We start from the raw sequence: 17,357 nt of genomic DNA, 5'->3' as shown, positions 1-17,357 counted from the left end.
CCATATGATGAAATAATGTAAAGGAGGCCGTGAAAAACACTCCAGAAAGGTTTTCTTTGAAAAAAAAATCATCATGAATTTTGGCGCAAAAAAACGCCTTACTATACTATGTCGAAAAAAAATGCCATTTTTCAAACATGTTGTAAAAACGTGCCATATGATGAAATAATGTAAAGGAGGCCATGAAAAACACTCCAGAAAGGTTTTCTTTAAAAAAAAAATCATCATGAATTTTGGCGCAAAAAAAACGCCTTACTATACTATGTCGAAAAAAAAATGCGATTTTTCAAACATGTTGTAAAAACGTGCCATATGATGAAATAATGTAAAGGAGGCCATGAAAAACACTCCAGAAAGGTTTTCTTTGAAAAACAAATCATCATGAATTTTGGCGCAAAAAAAACGTCATAGTATACTATGTCGAAAAATGTCATTTTTCAAACATGTTGTAAAAACATGCCATATGATGAAATAATGTAAAGGAGGCCATGAAAAACACTCCAGAAAGGTTTTCTTTGAAAGAAAAATCGTCATGAATGTTGGCGCAAAAAGATGCCTTACTATACTATGTCGAAAAAAAATGCGATTTTTCAAACATGTTGTAAAAACGTGCCATATGATGAAATAAGGTAAAGGAGGCCGTGACAAACACTCCAGAAAGGTTTTCTTTGAAAAAAAAATCATCATGAATTTTGGCGCAAAAAAAACGCCTTACTATACTATGTGGAAAAAAAAGCGATTTTTCAACTTGTTGTAAAAACGTGCCATATGATGAAATACTGTAAAGGAGGCTGTGAAAAACACCCCAGAAAGGTTTTCTTTGAAAAAAAAGTCATCATGAATTTTGGCTGCAAAAAAAAACGCCTTACTATACTATGTCGAAAAAAAATGCGATTTTTCAAACATGTTGTAAAAACGTGCCATATGATGAAATAATGTAAAGGAGGCCATGAAAAACACTCCAGAAAGGTTTTCTTTGAAAAAACAAATCATCATGAATTTTGGCGCAAAAAAAACGCCTTACTATACTATGTCGAAAAAAAATGCGATTTTTCAAACATGTAAAAGCGTGCCATATGATGAAATAATGTAAAGGAGGCCGTGAAAAACACTCCAGAAAGGTTTTCTTTGAAAAAAAAATCATCATGAATTTTGGCGCAAAAAAACGCCTTACTATACTATGTCGAAAAAAAATGCAATTTTTCAAACATGTTGTAAAAACGTGCCATATGATGAAATAATGTAAAGGAGGCCGTGAAAAACACTCCAGAAAGGTTTTCTTTGAAAAAAAAATCATCATGAATTTTGGCGCAAAAAAAACGCCTTACTATACTATGTCGAAAAAAAAATGCAATTTTTCAAACATGTTGTAAAAACGTGCCATATGATGAAATAATGTAAAGGAGGCCGTGAAAAACACTCCAGAAAGGTTTTCTTTGAAAGAAAAATCATCATGAATTTTGGCGCAAAAAGATGCCTTACTATACTATGTCGAAAAAAAATGCGATTTTTCAAACATGTTGTAAAAACGTGCCATATGATGAAATAAGGTAAAGGAGGCTGTGAAAAACACTCCAGAAAGGTTTTCTTTGAAAGAAAAATCATCATGAATTTTGGCGCAAAAAGATGCCTTACTATACTATGTCGAAAAAAAAATGCGATTTTTCAAACATGTTGTAAAACGTGCCATATGATGAAATAAGGTAAAGGAGGCCCGTGAAAAACACTCCAGAAAGGTTTTCTTTCAAAAAAAAAAATCATCATGAATTTTGGCGCAAAAAAACGCCTTACTATACTATGTCAAAAAAAAATGCGATTTTTCAACATGTAAAAGCGTGCCATATGATGAAATAATGTAAAGGAGGCCGTGAAAAGCACTCCAGAAAGGTTTTCTTTGAAAAAAAAAATCATCATGAATTTTGGCGCAAAAAAAACACCTTACTATACTATGTTGAAAAAAAAATGCAATTTTTCAAAAATGTTGTAAAAACATGCCATATGATGAAATAATGTAAAGGAGGCCGTGAAAAACACTCCAGAAAGGTTTTCTTTGAAAGAAAAATCATCATGAATTTTGGCGCAAAAAGATGCCTTACTATACTATGTCGAAAAAAAAATGCGATTTTTCAAACATGTTGTAAAAACGTGCCATATGATGAAATAAGGTAAAGGAGGCCGTGAAAAACACTCCAGAAAGGTTTTCTTTGAAAAAAAAATCATCATGAATTTTGGCGCAAAAAAACGCCTTACTATACTATGTCGAAAAAAAATGCGATTTTTCAAACATGTTGTAAAAACGTGCCATATGATGAAATAATGTAAAGGACGCTGTGAAAAACACTGCAGAAAGGTTTTCTTTAAAAAAAAAATCATCATGAATTTTGGCGCAAAAAAACGCCTTACTATACTATACTATGTGGGAAAAAAAATGCAATTTTTCAAACATGTTGTAAAAACGTGCCATATGATGAAATAATGTAAAGGAGGCCGTGAAAAACACTCCAGAAAGGTTTTCTTTGAAAAAAAAAATCATCATGAATTTTGATGCAAAAAAACGCCTTACTAAATTATGTTGAAAAGAAAATCCGATTTTTCAAACATGTTGTAAAAACGTGCCATATGATGAAATAATGTAAACGAGGCCGTGAAAAACACTCCAGAAAGGTTTTCTGTGAAAAAAAAATCATTATGAATTTTGGCGCAAAAAAAACGCGTTACTATACTATGTCGAAACAAAAATGCGATTTTTCAAACATGTTGTAAAAACGTGCCATATGATGAAATAATGTAAAGGAGGCCGTAAAAACACCCCAGAAAGGTTTTCTTTGAAAAAAAAAATCATCATGAATTTTGGCGCAAAAAAAATGCCTTACTATACTATGTCGAAAAAAAAATGCGATTTTTCAACATGTTGCAAAAACCTCCCACATGATGAAATAATGTAAAGGAGGCTGTGAAAAACACTCCAGAAAGGTTAGACATCATAAAATGGGTCTGGAGGAAGAACATAGATGGTAATCTGGATATATATGAGTTAGGCTTTATAACTACCATTGGTAGTATTGGTGGTAGTAATAGCAATACGACTACTTCTAGTAGTAGTTACAACTTGTAATACTATTACAAATGCTGATACTACTTCTATGACTGTAACAGCTGTTTATACTACTACTGCTGCTTGTACTTTTAGTATTACTACTACTGCTTGTACAACTATACTACAGCTACTATTAATCGTCTGGTATTTGGTTGTCAAGCTGCTAGCTCGTGTTAGTGTTTTGCTAGTGGCTAACTAGTTAGCTCTCATAGACTGCATTCAGTTGCAGTCGGACAACGAAGTTGCGTTCAGGACCGTTGGAAATCGGAGTTTCAGATGTAAATTTCCAACGAAAATTTTGGCAGGGGGGCACATGGGGTGGCCAATCAGATCACAGGGGAGGCCACTGCCCCCACGTGCCCCCACGAAAGATCCACCACTGATGTCAGAGTCTCCAAAATGCCAGAAAAAGTCGCTAGATTTGTGGCTAGTTGCTTTTGACAAGAAAAAGTCGCCAGGAGGCTTTGGAAAGTCGCCAGATTTAGCGCGAAAGTCACCAAGTTGACAACATTGCTCAGCACCCCTAAACTTCTGATTCTAGAATCGCCCCTAATATATATTATATGCCTTAATGTTGCCCAGAAGATAAGGGGACAACACACATGCATGCGCATAACTTTTAACCCATTTGCATTGACAGGGGGAGGATAAATATTTTTCCAGGATAAGTTCACCGTTTCCAGGACATTTGACCTTTTTTCTCATTTTCCATATGTTTTCCATGACTGGAAAATTGGTCAATCATTTTCCAGGTTTTCCAGGACGCGTGGGAACCCTGTTATTTTACCACAGATCAAGGGTACAGATTGTTGTTGTTCACTGTGTATTCGGTAGTACTCATTCTGATTTAGACTGATTAGCATACAGAACCCTATGATGTTTATGGTTTACAGCTGAGAACTGGTTGCTAAAAGTACAGAATATTGTTTCTTGTTTTATGTGTGATAATTGGGAGTAAACATTCTAAGAAGTGGAAATTGAGAGGATTGTAAGAGTTCTGTTCTTGCACAATAGTTGTCACTTAATTGCCCTCAGGATGCTGTCATTGAGCTACCAGTTTTACATAACAGGTAGACGTTGCAGCTTATGATGCTGTAATTCACATAAACAAGGAAACAAGTCCATCATAATTTGAATGTTAACAGTCCAAAATGAAAAGGTCATATACAGCTTTCCTATTGGGTTAAAGAGCCAAAAAAACCCAACATGAAAAATACTTTGTAAAAGCGAGAGGTCGGTAGCAGCTTTCATTTGCGCCAAGAAAGTGTCGCTAAAATAAGAGCATTCTGATTAAATGAAAAAACTTGAATTTGTCCTACAAAGCCATAATTAGTCCTTTTTACTCTGTGTAGTGATAAAGATAAGTTTGTAAGAATGTGGCTATGAATTAGCTTTTAGAAGCGTTAGCAACCCTTTTTTTTTAACCTGTTTGCTTAGCTCAATCGCCAGGCTAGCAAGCTAACAATGTAGCTTCATATTTAAGGGTAATCATGAGGGTGGTGTCGATCTTCTGGTCTCAGTGGTACTATTTTTTTCATTTGTTAGCTTAGCTTAATAGCGAGGCTAGCAAGCTAACAGTGTAGCTTCATATTTAAGTGTAGCCATGAGTGTGGTATCAATGTTCTCCTCTCAGTAGCGTCGTTTTTTTTTTTTAACTTGTTAGCTTAGCTTGCTAGCCTGGCTATTTAGCTAAGCCAACAGCATAGCTTCATGTTTAACTGTAGGAATGAGGGTGGTATCAATCTTCTTGTCTCAGCAATGCCATTTTTTACTTGTTAGCTTAGCTTAATAGCCAGGCTACCAAGCTAAGTTAATGGCGTAGCTTCATATTTTGGTGTAGTCATGAGGGTGGTATCGATCTTCTCGTCTCAATAGTGTCATTTTTTTTAAACTTGTTAGCTTAGCTTAATAGCGAGGCTAGCAAGCTAACAGCATAGCTTCATATTTTGGTGTGGTCATAAGGGTGGTGTCAAAAATGACCCAAATCCAATGAAAAATGGGTATCTCCTGACCCACACTGTGCATCAAAGAGTTAAGTGTAGTCATGAGTGTGGTATTAAGTTTCTAGCTTGCTAGCCTGGCTATTTAGCTAAGATAACGGCATAACTTCATATTTAAGTACAGTCATGAGTGTGGTATTGATCTTCTCGTCTCAATAGTGCCATTTATTTTTACTTGTTAGCTTAGCTTAATAGCCAGGCTCGCAAGCTAACAGTGTACCTTCATATTTAAGGGTAATCATGAGTGTTGTATCAATCTTCTTGTTTCAGTAGTGCCATTGTTTTAATTTGTTAGCTTAGCTTAATAGCTTAATAACCAGGCTAGCAAGCTAAGTTAATGGCATAGCTTCATATTTAAGTGTAGTCATGAGTATGGTATTGATCGTCTCATCTAAATAGTGCCATTTTTTACCTGTTAGCTTAGCTTAATAGCCAGGCTACCAAACTAAGTTAACGGCATAGTTTCATATTTAAGTGTAGTCATGAGTGTGGTATCTATCTTCTTGGCTCAATAGCACCATTTCTTTTTACTTGTTAGCTTAATAGCGAGGCTAGCAAGCAAACAGTGTAGCTTCATAATTAAGAGTAGTCATGAGGGTGATATCGATCTTCTCGTCTCGATACCGCTATTTTTTTTTACCTGTTAGCTTAGCTCAATAGCCAGGCTAACAAGCTAACAACGTAGCTTCATACTGAAGTGTAGTCATGAGGGTGGTATCGATCTTCTTGTCTAAATAGTGCCATTTTTTACCTGTTAGCTTAATAGCCAGACTAGCAAGCTAACAGCGTAGCTTCATATTTAGGTGTAATCATGAGGGTGGTATCGATCTTCTTGTCTCGATATCGCTATTTTTTTTACCTGTTAACTTAGCTTAATAGCCAGGCTAGCAAGCTAAGCTAATGACATAGCTTCATTGTTAAGTGTAGTCGTGTGTGGTATCGATCTTCTTGCCTGAAAACGCCAAGAAAGTGTAGCTAAAACAACAGCACCCTGATGAAATGAAAACAAAGGAAATAAAAAAAAGCACTTTTCGTTCGTTATATCTGGCTGCATGCAGCATTTATTTGTTCATATTCTGTATGTAGAGAAGAACACTTCTCATAAGAAATAGTACAAAATGGATCCACCCCTTGTTATTTTTTTTGACAATGACTCAAAAACAAAGTGGAGGTAAACGTAATATGTAGGCTCTGGATAAACACCGAGATGACATGCACGTTCCATTCATATAAACACACAGTATCAAATAATGGCTCCAACTTGCAAGCAGTTGACTGGATTATGGGGTTTTTCTAGCCACGGGACGTTGTGTTCTGCTAAATGTACAAAATGTCTTGTTCTTGGCAAGCTCGTATATCAAAACATGCTTCTATTTTTTAAGTGTTAACATGCCCCTTGTGGTATTATTGTAAGTAGAGCAGGAGGTGTGACGTAAACTCGTTCTGGAGCGACGGCGATGAGTAGATCTGCACACTGATTGTATCCTCACGTTTTTCACTCCTAAACTCTCCTGCCCTGTAAACTGACACTTCTGAGGGGCAAAAAAAAAATCACCGCAGTAGGACTTAACCTACACTGTAAACCGTGAAAAATAATAATAGTTTTGGCAAATCGAAAACAATCCATCTTAGATTACGTCCTCATTTCTTTGACGTATGAGAAATAAAAATGGCACACAACAGGTTAGCCAGAACAACTAATGCGTGATCAGTTACTGCATGTTCGACCATCGTCGCTTCGCAGGAATGGTTGAATACTTGTTTCTGCCACAGATTCAGATTAAAGGGTCTTGCTGTTCCGCTGTCGACATCCCCGCGGAGCTTTAGTGCAAAAATAGTTCAAGTCCTCTTTCCCTTTTCATCGCACAAAAGAGACCGAAAAGAAAACGAACGATGAATTTATTTAAAGTTTCTATTTACAGTGACGCAAAACCCAGGATTGAATACTGACGCTGCCTGTACACTTCGGAGAGGAGAGCACTTCGTTTTGAGCTCGTTCCAAAAATAAATTTGGAAGTTACATTAAAGGATAGACGCAGGCTCGACTGCGCCCGTCGACTTCTGTGCAAAACTTTTCTGCCACCAGTCGTACTGCAACTCCTCGCAGAGTTTATGGAACTGGAAGATCACAACGGACAAATGTTTAGCTTCAAATGGACTCAAGTTAAAAGAAGAAAAACACCAGAAAACCTGACCGATCCTGGACTGTTTTAGCTTGATACTGATATTAGAATTTAATAATGTCATCTGCTGATATTAATTTAACAAATGATTCTGATAAAGATAAATTCATGTGCTTTCTTGCTGAGAGTTAGATGAGAACTTTAACGCCACTCTCTTGTCTAACAGCAAATATGAAGCTATTCTACAGTTAGCTTAGCTTAGCATAAACACTCAAAGTAAGGGGGAAACAGCTAGCATGGTTTGCTTGATTTGTCCTTACAAAAGTGCACAACTTTGATATTTTTGCACTGATTAAACAACTTGCATGTTAAAAATACAGCAGCAAGCTTTAGCGATGCTGCTAGCTAGTGGAGCTGCAACTGATTAATCGATTATTTGTCAACTGCTAAATTAATAACCAACTATTTTGATAACCGATTAATCAGTTGTTGTGAACATTTTCTTGTTTCTTTCCTCATCTGTGACGACAACATGAACAAATTTAAGGATTTGGACAAAACAAGATGGTTGAGGACGCCATCTTGGCTGCTGGGAAACACTAATTGACATTTTTCATCATTTTCTGACATTTTATAGATCAAACAACCAATAGATTATTAAAGAAAATAAATGAATCAACAGTGAAAATAACTGCTAGCTTGTAGCCCTACTAGCTGCTTCCGCCTGCTTCCATTTTGCTCCACCTTTATGCTAAGCTAATCGTCGACTAGTTTATGAGAGTGGTGTTCTGTGTGTCACCTAATTCTCAAGAAAGCATATTTCAGAACTATTACTTAAAATGTGATTATTTTACACTTGAAAAATAAACTGATACTACAGCTATAAATAAGAATCTAAGAAAAATAACATTCAAATATAAAATAAAAAAGCAGCTTATAAAACTGTAAATAACTGAATTATAATGAAGTAGTGTGTTGTAGCAAGTGTATATAAATATTACCTTCAGAATGCTAACTTAGCTTCATTCATAATTTCTACAAATGTATCCTTCATTTAACGGGTTTCTATTGGCATTTCTTTGCTTCATGTGAAGACGTTTCGGTCAGGTACTAAACTAACGAACACTGATGTCACAAAATATAGAGTAAAATATATGCAGCATAATGTGCAAATAATTTAACTGTATTTACAAAGCAATAGTGTAAACAAAATGGCACGTACAGTAGAGCAGACATGATTTGGGACACTTACCGTAGTGAAATAAATTAACAATATTCACTTTTTCCAATAATAATCACAACCAAAGTTCCAAAACGGAGAAAGAAACACTAACGTGTCTGATCAAGGAGCCACTACGGCACGTATATTCACATATGATGGCAGTTTGTCGTAAAAAAGTTTGTGCTCGTAAAGAAAAAGGGAAAATCCCATCTGATAAAAATCTGAAAGAATAAATTAAGGTAATAAATTAAGAAAAGTGCACATGTTTTTGTAACTTCATGGTAAATGCTTGAAAAGGTAGAAATTCAACGCATTTATCCTCATCTTTAGAAAACATGATTGTTAGGATGTGGAGGAGGGTGGAGCTGCCCCGAGGTTTAGTCTTTTAGGTAGAAACAGGCGTGGAGGATTTGGGCCTAGGTCATGACGAGGGCAGCTTCACCCTGGGGTGAAACGTGGGCAGCGAAGCGATGATTTCATTTCCTGTATGTGCACAGAAACCCTCCTTCAACTGTTCGGAGACCCCTCACTACGTCGCATCGTCTCTCGGTCCTTCGCTTGGGAGGATTGAGGGCCTGGTTCTTGGGTTCGGGTGGATTTTTGCGAGGTGTGTTAGTAGTTTAGATGTGCTGGGGGGAGTCGGGGTCGAGGCACTCGTCATGCATCCTCCTGTAGCAGCTCGGTGGGAAACAGCAGGCCTCTCAGCGCCGTCTTTTCAGAGAGATACGTGATGCACATTCACTATGGACAGCCGTTCTCGAGCCCTCTTCTGCGGGAGACGAACCAGAACTGTCGGCCCGGCGGGGCTCAGAGGTTAAGGGTCAGGGTGTCGAGGACTCGGGGGGGTTTCAGAGGTGAGTCTCGTCTCTCGTCTCTGTGCCAAAGTCCTGTTGGTGTCTGCCGCTGCGAGCCTGACCCACCTGGGAGTCCTCTGGTACATGGGCCAGCGGGTCGGACCGGATAATGTACCTGCACCAATGAAACCAATGTTAGAGAGCAACGACAGGCAAGAAACTAGGATTAACTTTAAATGGAAACACCTGGATTAAACCCTGGGCAGACAGACTTTTAACCCTCCTGTTGTCTTCATTTACGGGCACCAAAAAATATTGTTTCCTTGTCTAAAAAAATCCAAAAATTCAGCCACAAAATTTCCCTACATTTCTGAAAATTTGCAAAACCTTCAGGAAGAAAATATCAATAATTCCTCAAAAGTTTCCCTTAAAAGTTTTATTTTTTAAAAAAAAAAAAATCCCCCAAATTTGTCAAGAAAATTATTGTAAATATTTTAAAAAAATAAGTAAACATTTTTCGGACGGACATTTTTTGAATTTTAAGACTGAAGGAGGACAAGCCCCTGTTTTGTCTTTTTCTTAATAGCCAAAAATATAAATATGTATATAGATGTTTGTGAAATTTGTGTTTGTTATATTAAATACTTACAGAGATACTTTTAAAAAGAACTGCTGCATCACTGTTAGAATGTTTTTTGAAATTTGACACAGTATTTCTGTAAGTATTAAATTTAAAAGTTGAAGATTTTCGCTGTTATTTCTCATCATGCCATACAGCGATGCCGGCACGTGAACAAGTGAACACTGTGTCAGTTACCTGCTGACGATCACATGATAACAGTAACATCTTAGATAAACACTTGATGGAGTACTGCTCTCTCTGAGTGCTTTTCTAGTTTTAATATGAAATACTTGGTGACAAAAATTTAATTTAAGGTGTCCCTTTTTTGACAGTGGAGGAGATCCAGTGTCCCAATGTTTACACACACATGCAGTTTTCTTGCACTAAAAATTTAACTTTTGCAAAATTCCTCTCATAGTAAAGACCGGTTTTGTACCTTCTGACATCAGAGTGTGCCATAGTTTCCTTTGTTTGCATGAGACAATTTTGCTTAACAGCAGATGTGGCTAATATAGTGCTGCAGCTAACGGGACTTTGACATGTTTACACATAAATGTACAATTAATCTGCCACTTCATATTATTTCCCTTCCTTTTTAATGCACCACTGTTGATAGGCTTTTTACAATACTGGACAAATATATCAAATAATCTGATTATTGGATATGAAAAAAAAACAACAACCTTGAAGCCACCATGAAAAGTCCAGTCATTGAGCAAAAAAACTGATAATGCAGAATTCAACTAGCAGTATGTTTTTGGTTTTGGAACTTGTCAATCGCACATCACGTACAACTAATAACCCATATTTAGACAGCGCAGCAATATTAATTAAGTCAATCATCTTGTTTTGTATTCCCAAACAAACAGGTGCTTTCTAACAAAATGTAATATTGTAAGAACTTCTGTGAAAAAGCAGAAATCTTTTCAACCTACTTTTACAGTTGTAAGTAATGAGGTGAAGCTAAGAGGCCGTTCAGTCCGATTATACGGCTACAGAGTGACGTTTAACACATTTCCTACACTACACGTAAAGCATAATGTGGTTATTAAAGGTAAAGTGTTCTCACACGATGTCGTTGAGCTCCAGCATGGTGTCAGGAGGAGGGTTGATGAGGACGTAGGACAGCGTGTTCTGGTGGTCGTTCATCTCGTCTGCAGAAACACACATGGAGACCTTCAGAGCTGCTCTGAGCTGCACTAAACTAAACACAACATCAGGCAGGAAATGACCCTCCACCCACCGAACACATGACACTCCCCTGTTTCAACCTCTCAGTCAGGACAAAGGCAAATAAGTCACGTAAGGAAACGAGCAGCGGAATCTGAGAGATGCTTGTTACAACTGTTAATTACAATTTAACAAACTTCAACATTGCAGTTAAGTGACAACAAATGAGGGAATAAATTTTGCATTTCATTCAATTAGCCCAACTTTTATTAAGTTTTTAAAGGAAAATCTAATGTTAATGCTGCTGTGATGATGTTCTGGCAGATATATTACCACATTACAGAAACAGCCTCGATATGGAACTCCTAGATTTTTAGAAAAATTTTATACTAAACAGGTCATTTTACATTTTCTATCTAATGTTAATACCTTTCCCAAGGGATCTTATCTGATCTGTAATTTTTCTATTACTTCTAAACATAGATCTGCAAGAAACCATTTAATCATTTTAAAACAAATTGTTTTACTTTTTAAATTCTAAATTACTTTTGCTCAGCTACATAAAGACAAAGTGAGTTTTATTTTAAACATTTAGAAGTTTTAATAATAATTTTAACCATTTGTTCTCTCAAAAGTCTATATAATGTTAGTAAACATTTATCATAGGAACCGTAAACATAAACAGTTTTTTAAAAAAAATGTACTTTATTGCCTCTAGGTGAGGAAACTCTACCGCATGGAGATATTTTTATACAGAATCAATAATAAAAAAAAAACAAAACAGAGATTTTTTGGATTTTTTAAAATTATTTTCTATTATATACTGTTAGTTGTAAACATTTATTATAGGAGCTGTAAACATTAACAGTTTTTAAAATATTTACTCTATTGCTTCTAGTGAAGATATTTTATAAAGAATCAATAAAAAAATTTGATTTTTTAAAAATGTATTTTTATTATTATTTTTATTATTTTATATACTGTAAGTCGTAAACATTTATTATAAGAGCCGTAAACATTAACAGTTCTAACAAATGTACTTTTATTGCTAAGAAAACTGATCTACAGTGTGGATGTATTTTAATAAAAAAATAATGTTAAAACACTAAGTTTTAATTTCAAGATTTAAATGTTTAAATAATAACTTTAACAATTAATTTATTCTCTCAGCCCTCCATATAATGTTTATTCTATGAGCCGTAAACATTAACAGTTGTAACAAATGTACTTTATTGCTTCTAGAAACTGTTCTGACTGTGGAGATGTTATGTTTTATTAAGAATCAATGAGAGGAAACTTTTAACCTTCATTTCCCAGACGAGTCATTACTCTGTGTGTGTGTGTGTGCGCGTGTGTGTGTGTGTGTGTGTGTGTGTGTGTGTGTGTGTGTGTTATTTGTGCATGTATGTGTGTTGCGTGCTCTCTGCCAGCGGCTCCTACTTGCGTTGAGTGATGGACGGAGGAAAGGGAAGGAGGGCACTGAGTCTCCGGGAACAACCCACCTGCTTGTGGCCCTTTATAAAGCCAGGCGGGGGGGAGGGTGGAAGAGAGAGAAGGGCTGACCGTTACTGACAGGCCACTGTTGGTGTGGAACAAGGGGAGGCCCGCATGCTGCCTGCTGGCTACAAACAGCGACCCCCATGCGCAGCTTCAAACATGCAGACAGCGTCCGCGGCTACGCAACAAAAAGAACCGCTCCCCAATCGCATTCCTTTTTTTTTTTTTGCACGTCCTGCGACATTCCACACTGGACCCAACAGGCTTGGTAGAGGCGGCAGGTTGCCATGCCGACAGACGACACTCAGCATCACCCACCCAACCATCGCCAGAAACAAAAAAACCCCGCCCCACCCACAAGAGAGTGACATGTGACACACACACAGACAACATGCTCCAGCATCCGTCAGACTGGACCAAACGCAGAGCGACTCAAACCAAACCGAGTGAAGCAGAACGCATTGGGAGTGTGAGAGTGGAAGAGGGTCGACCTGCTGCTGCTCCATCTACCAGTTAAGTCTCCAATATTCCCCCTCGAACCCACACTTTGGTGCTGTGGAGTGTATTAAATGAGGGTTGTACCATGGCCACAGGTTTCTGAGCATCATAAAACACATCCACAGTGCAGCTCTGCGGTTCAGGACAGTCAGAAAGCAACTTAATGTCCTTTTTTGAAGGTCTTAGAGGGAGTTTAACACATAGTTTTGCTTTTAATTGAGACGATGTCCCTATATTTGAAAGAAAAGCAGAAGTTAGCATACTAATGTGAATAAAGCTGTAGTATCCTCCAGGGAAAGTGTAAAATATCCAGTGAAAAATGAAAATTGTTGCACCAATTTAAATGAATGGTTTAAGTGGCAACAGAAAAATGAATTATGTTCATCCAATTTAGGGGATTCCCAAAGTGGCTAGCTAGCGTTAAAGATACATAAAAATACTATATCTACACACACTACCATTCAAAAGTTTGGGGTCACTTTTTTGTGTGAAAGAAAAGCAGTTTTTTTTTTCAATGAAGATAGGTTCAACCACTAGAAGTGGCTAAAAACAACAATTTCAAGGTGTGTCAAGTTGCACTTTAAGCTAATATCAGGTTTGTTCTGGAGCACAGAGCCTCAAAGTGTATATTTACAGTTTGAACTCTTTGAACCTTACCCCTATGTGACCATGATATAGGAGTTCTAATACACTCAGGTGCTCTGACATATGGAAATAAGAGACGAGGCAGAGGTGAAGGAAGCCACAGAGCAGCTTCTCCTCCTCTGGGTTCTTTATTTCCTCCATCAGGCCACATCTGACATGCATTATCCTCTACACATCACCAGTATACGTACTTCTACTCTGCGTCTACCCTTCCATCCACAGACATAATGCGCTCCGCTCCACTCTTTAAGCCATACTCCGACGCCCTGCCGTACTTCTAGCCATTTGGGACGTCACCTCACGAGAACACAATGCAGAAAAGACCAGACAGAGGAGATAGAAGTAGAGAAAGACAGAGTTGGATTGGCCGCTGATCTACCGCTCACTCTGATAAGGACACGCACACGTGAACGCACACACACACTTACACACACGCACACACACTCATGCAGTAAAAGTTGCAGTACTGTGATCAACCAGCTAACCTGACGGCCTGGTCCCCTCTGTATACGGGTGCTCTGAAATGTCCTGCAACTCTAAGCAACGGCATTCACTGTTAACTTCAACGTCCTGGTTCCTTTATTTTTACAGTTAGCTTGTATGACGACCAAAAACAGTTAATGCAAAAGACTAAACATCTTCTACAGATTAGTATTTCTTTCTATTTTTAATTTGGATGCTGGCGAAAGGACAAAGTTCCTTTCTCCACAAGATGGACGTAACCACTCACATGTTGTAAATAAAATGAGTTTTATATATATAGATATATATAGACACAAATTACCTTGCAAATATCCTAGATTTACTCGATTCATGACATCGCTCGCAGTGAGATTAGAAACATCCTCTACAAGCCAAAAAAAGGGAGGAAGGAGGGAGGGGGGGGAAATAGAAGAGTCAGAGAAAGAAGGAGGAAAAAAAACAAAACAAGAAAAAGGAAAAAAAATAAAGATCAGGCAGGCAGCGAATGCATTTGCAGTTTCAAAAGGAATTCTTCAAAATGTGAGTGCGATGCAGAGAAGCCGTGCAGTAGTGTGTGTGCAGAATCACTTCCAAACGGATTCATCGTTTTCTGACGTTTTTGGTTCTTCAGCAGCTCTTCCTGATTTAATCGACACATTTACGGAATATTTTCACACATCTGGAGCGTGATTCTGCGTTTGTTTGGAAGCATGAAGCTGGGAGGAGACAGGAACTAAAGAAGTGAGCAAAAAAATAAATAAATAAATGCAGGCAATTGCAGTCTGTGACCAAATGCAATTGAGACGAGGTTTCAGTGCTCCTGCATCTTCATGCAGAATGCGTTCACATCCACATGTTGGTGAGATGGCGACAGTGTGAACGTGTGATGGAACAAGGAAAAAAGAAGAGTCCGGTGGGTGTGAAAGATGTGAGAAGATGAGGCTCTCTGGAGGGTAAATGGTGATGTGATGTGATGTTAATGATCTGTACTGTCCGGACTCACGGTCTTCACAGGAAATGAGATGAGATAAAATGACTGGAACACAGATTGGAGTGTAGAATCATTTTCTCAAATACACAGCTGCTTGCACGGCAGAAATAAGTGAACTGGTTGAGAGAAGAATCACCTGCATCTCCGGGGGTCTCCTCGCCGTTATGATTAGAGCTCGTGAATATATTTACCATCAAAGCAGATGTGAGTGGAGCTGATGCTAAGCTGTGGCTAGTTTTGTCCCTTTAATCTGCAGCTTAATTAGAGCTGACACCAACACTTATCTGAACAATGTCACGCAATCAATTGTCATGTTGTCGTTCGCCCCTTTGAAATGATGTTGCTGCATATTTAGAACAGAGTCAGTGTGTTTCTAAAGGCAGACTGAAGTCAAACCAACACAGCAGCTAACTGAAGCTGAAAGCTCCTTCAAAATAAAACTCCATGGAGTGTTCTCAACTAAAACAAATATACTTTCTGAAACTCCAGGTAATATTAGGTACTAATGCCAACAAATTAAGGAAGCTGATGGCCCGAGGTAGTAAAAACAGACATATTTTTAAAGTAAAATGACTTCTTAATAAGAAAAAATGTGAAATCTGTGGCCAGAAATGAGTCACATGATCCTGTTGATTTGTTGCATAGTTCTAGGGCAATTAAAGAAACACCTAAAATCATAAAAAATATATGTCTTTACTTATTTAATTAATTATTCAATTAATAAACCAGTTCATTTTTAATATTTTTTAGAATCTTTTAAGCAAAATTCCTCTCAAATTTGATAGTTTCTTGTTTTTCTTTCCTATGTGATTTTTGGGTTTGGCATCATTATCAGAATAACATCTTTCACTATTTTTATTTCCTTAATATTGATTGAGAAAATACTCAGCTCAGAAACTGATAAGCTCTTAAACCTGCTTTAAAAATCCACATTATAAGCTACCATATGTGACTTTATCTGCCATTCATTACCAGCTTAATGATTAATACCAGACTAATTAACCACAAGTGTAACCCTTTGATGCATAGACCGCATGAGGAGATACCCATTTTCCATTGGATTTGGGTCACTTTTGACCCAGGTTATGCATCAAAGGGTTAAAGTGCCACATTTGCATCTTTAATTGTTGGACTTTATTTCACGTCTGACAGGAGATTTAACTCAACCAGTTCCATTCTTTCTGCCTCCACAGCTTCTATGATCTTAAAGAAATGAGAGTCCAATCTGCAACAAACATTATAATTTGCATTATTAATCATTTTCAGGAACATTCTGACTAATTCTGATTAATAAACACAATTACAAATTAAATAGCTATAAACACCAGCTATACTGTGTTTGTTCTGTCTGTATAGTGAGTTATATATGATCAACTACTGCTGACAGTTTAACATTAACTTCATAGAGTGAACTTTAATAGAACAAATAGCATTAAATGATCCTGAAGCGACCCTCCACCAGGTGCTCCACTCACCATATCCCACGGTGGGCAGGCCCAGGTGCTTCATGCGGTTCTTGACCAGCTCGGACAGCTCCTGTCGCTCGGAGCGCCGGTACAAACTGAGTCTCTGCTGCGAGATTCGCTCGGCCCTGCTCGACGGTTTGTTCTTCCTGCTCAGCCGCCTCGCCCACTGCATGCTCTTCTTCCTCAGCAGCGGGTGCTCTGACTGGTCGCTCGTGGTGGAGTTCCTGTGGGCCGTCTTCTCCTTCCAGGACTCTCCACGGTCGCGGTGATGCTCCTCGCCCTGCTCCACGTTGATGGACACCTGAGACTGGGACAGCAGGGGGGTAATGTAACCATCTGTGTGACGTTAAATGCAGCAAATGTCTTTCTTTTATGGTTTCTGGGTGCTTTATTTAAAAGCCAGTGTTGTGTCAAAAAGTGATCCTCTGCCAAAAATAAAGAAATACGAGTCATTCCAGAAATGGAGGACATTTGGGCTTCAAAATGTTTGAAAAATAATCTTTCTCTTTTACAGTTTTCTGCTACATATTGATCAATAATAGGTAATAAACAAGGCTTGACTGGCTCAGTTTACACATCAATGGTAGCATTTAATTCCATGTTTTCTGTGCTGTTTGCTAACTCTACTCTAATCCATGCTAATGTGATCTTTTTCTCAGCAGTAGAAGCTAGATATTTAGCTGCTGTTACTGCTGACCAAGAGGACAAACTGACTGATGGAAAACAGTCCAAAGAATTAGTCTGATCCTGATAATATGAGCTGGAGGGAG

The 17,357-nt window shown here is 37.7% G+C and overlaps 1 protein-coding gene across 23 annotated transcripts in view; it reads right to left on the bottom strand.

Moving 5' to 3' along the window:
- Positions 1-6,125: 6,125 nt before the first annotated feature.
- Positions 6,126-17,357, bottom strand: part of LOC111586035 (potassium channel subfamily T member 1-like) — an 88,447-nt gene continuing 77,215 nt past the window's right edge. For 7 of the 23 annotated variants that reach the window (XM_055011193.1, XM_055011197.1, XM_055011196.1 and 4 more), the window contains 2 exons: positions 16,597-16,894; positions 14,532-15,166 (listed from right to left, as the gene is read on the bottom strand). In XM_055011193.1, coding sequence (XP_054867168.1) covers positions 14,802-15,166; positions 16,597-16,894 — 663 coding nt within the window. In that variant the 3' untranslated portion in view covers positions 14,532-14,801. The other 16 variants (XM_035941735.2, XM_035941736.2, XM_035941738.2 and 13 more) reach the window with 7 other exon arrangements.

The sequence above is a fragment of the Amphiprion ocellaris genome, chromosome 6 (genome assembly GCF_022539595.1).
Source record: "Amphiprion ocellaris isolate individual 3 ecotype Okinawa chromosome 6, ASM2253959v1, whole genome shotgun sequence".
Lineage (NCBI taxonomy): Eukaryota > Metazoa > Chordata > Actinopteri > Pomacentridae > Amphiprion > Amphiprion ocellaris.
The sequence above is the reverse complement of the archived record's forward strand: the minus strand, read 5'-3'. Positions and strand labels throughout refer to the sequence as shown.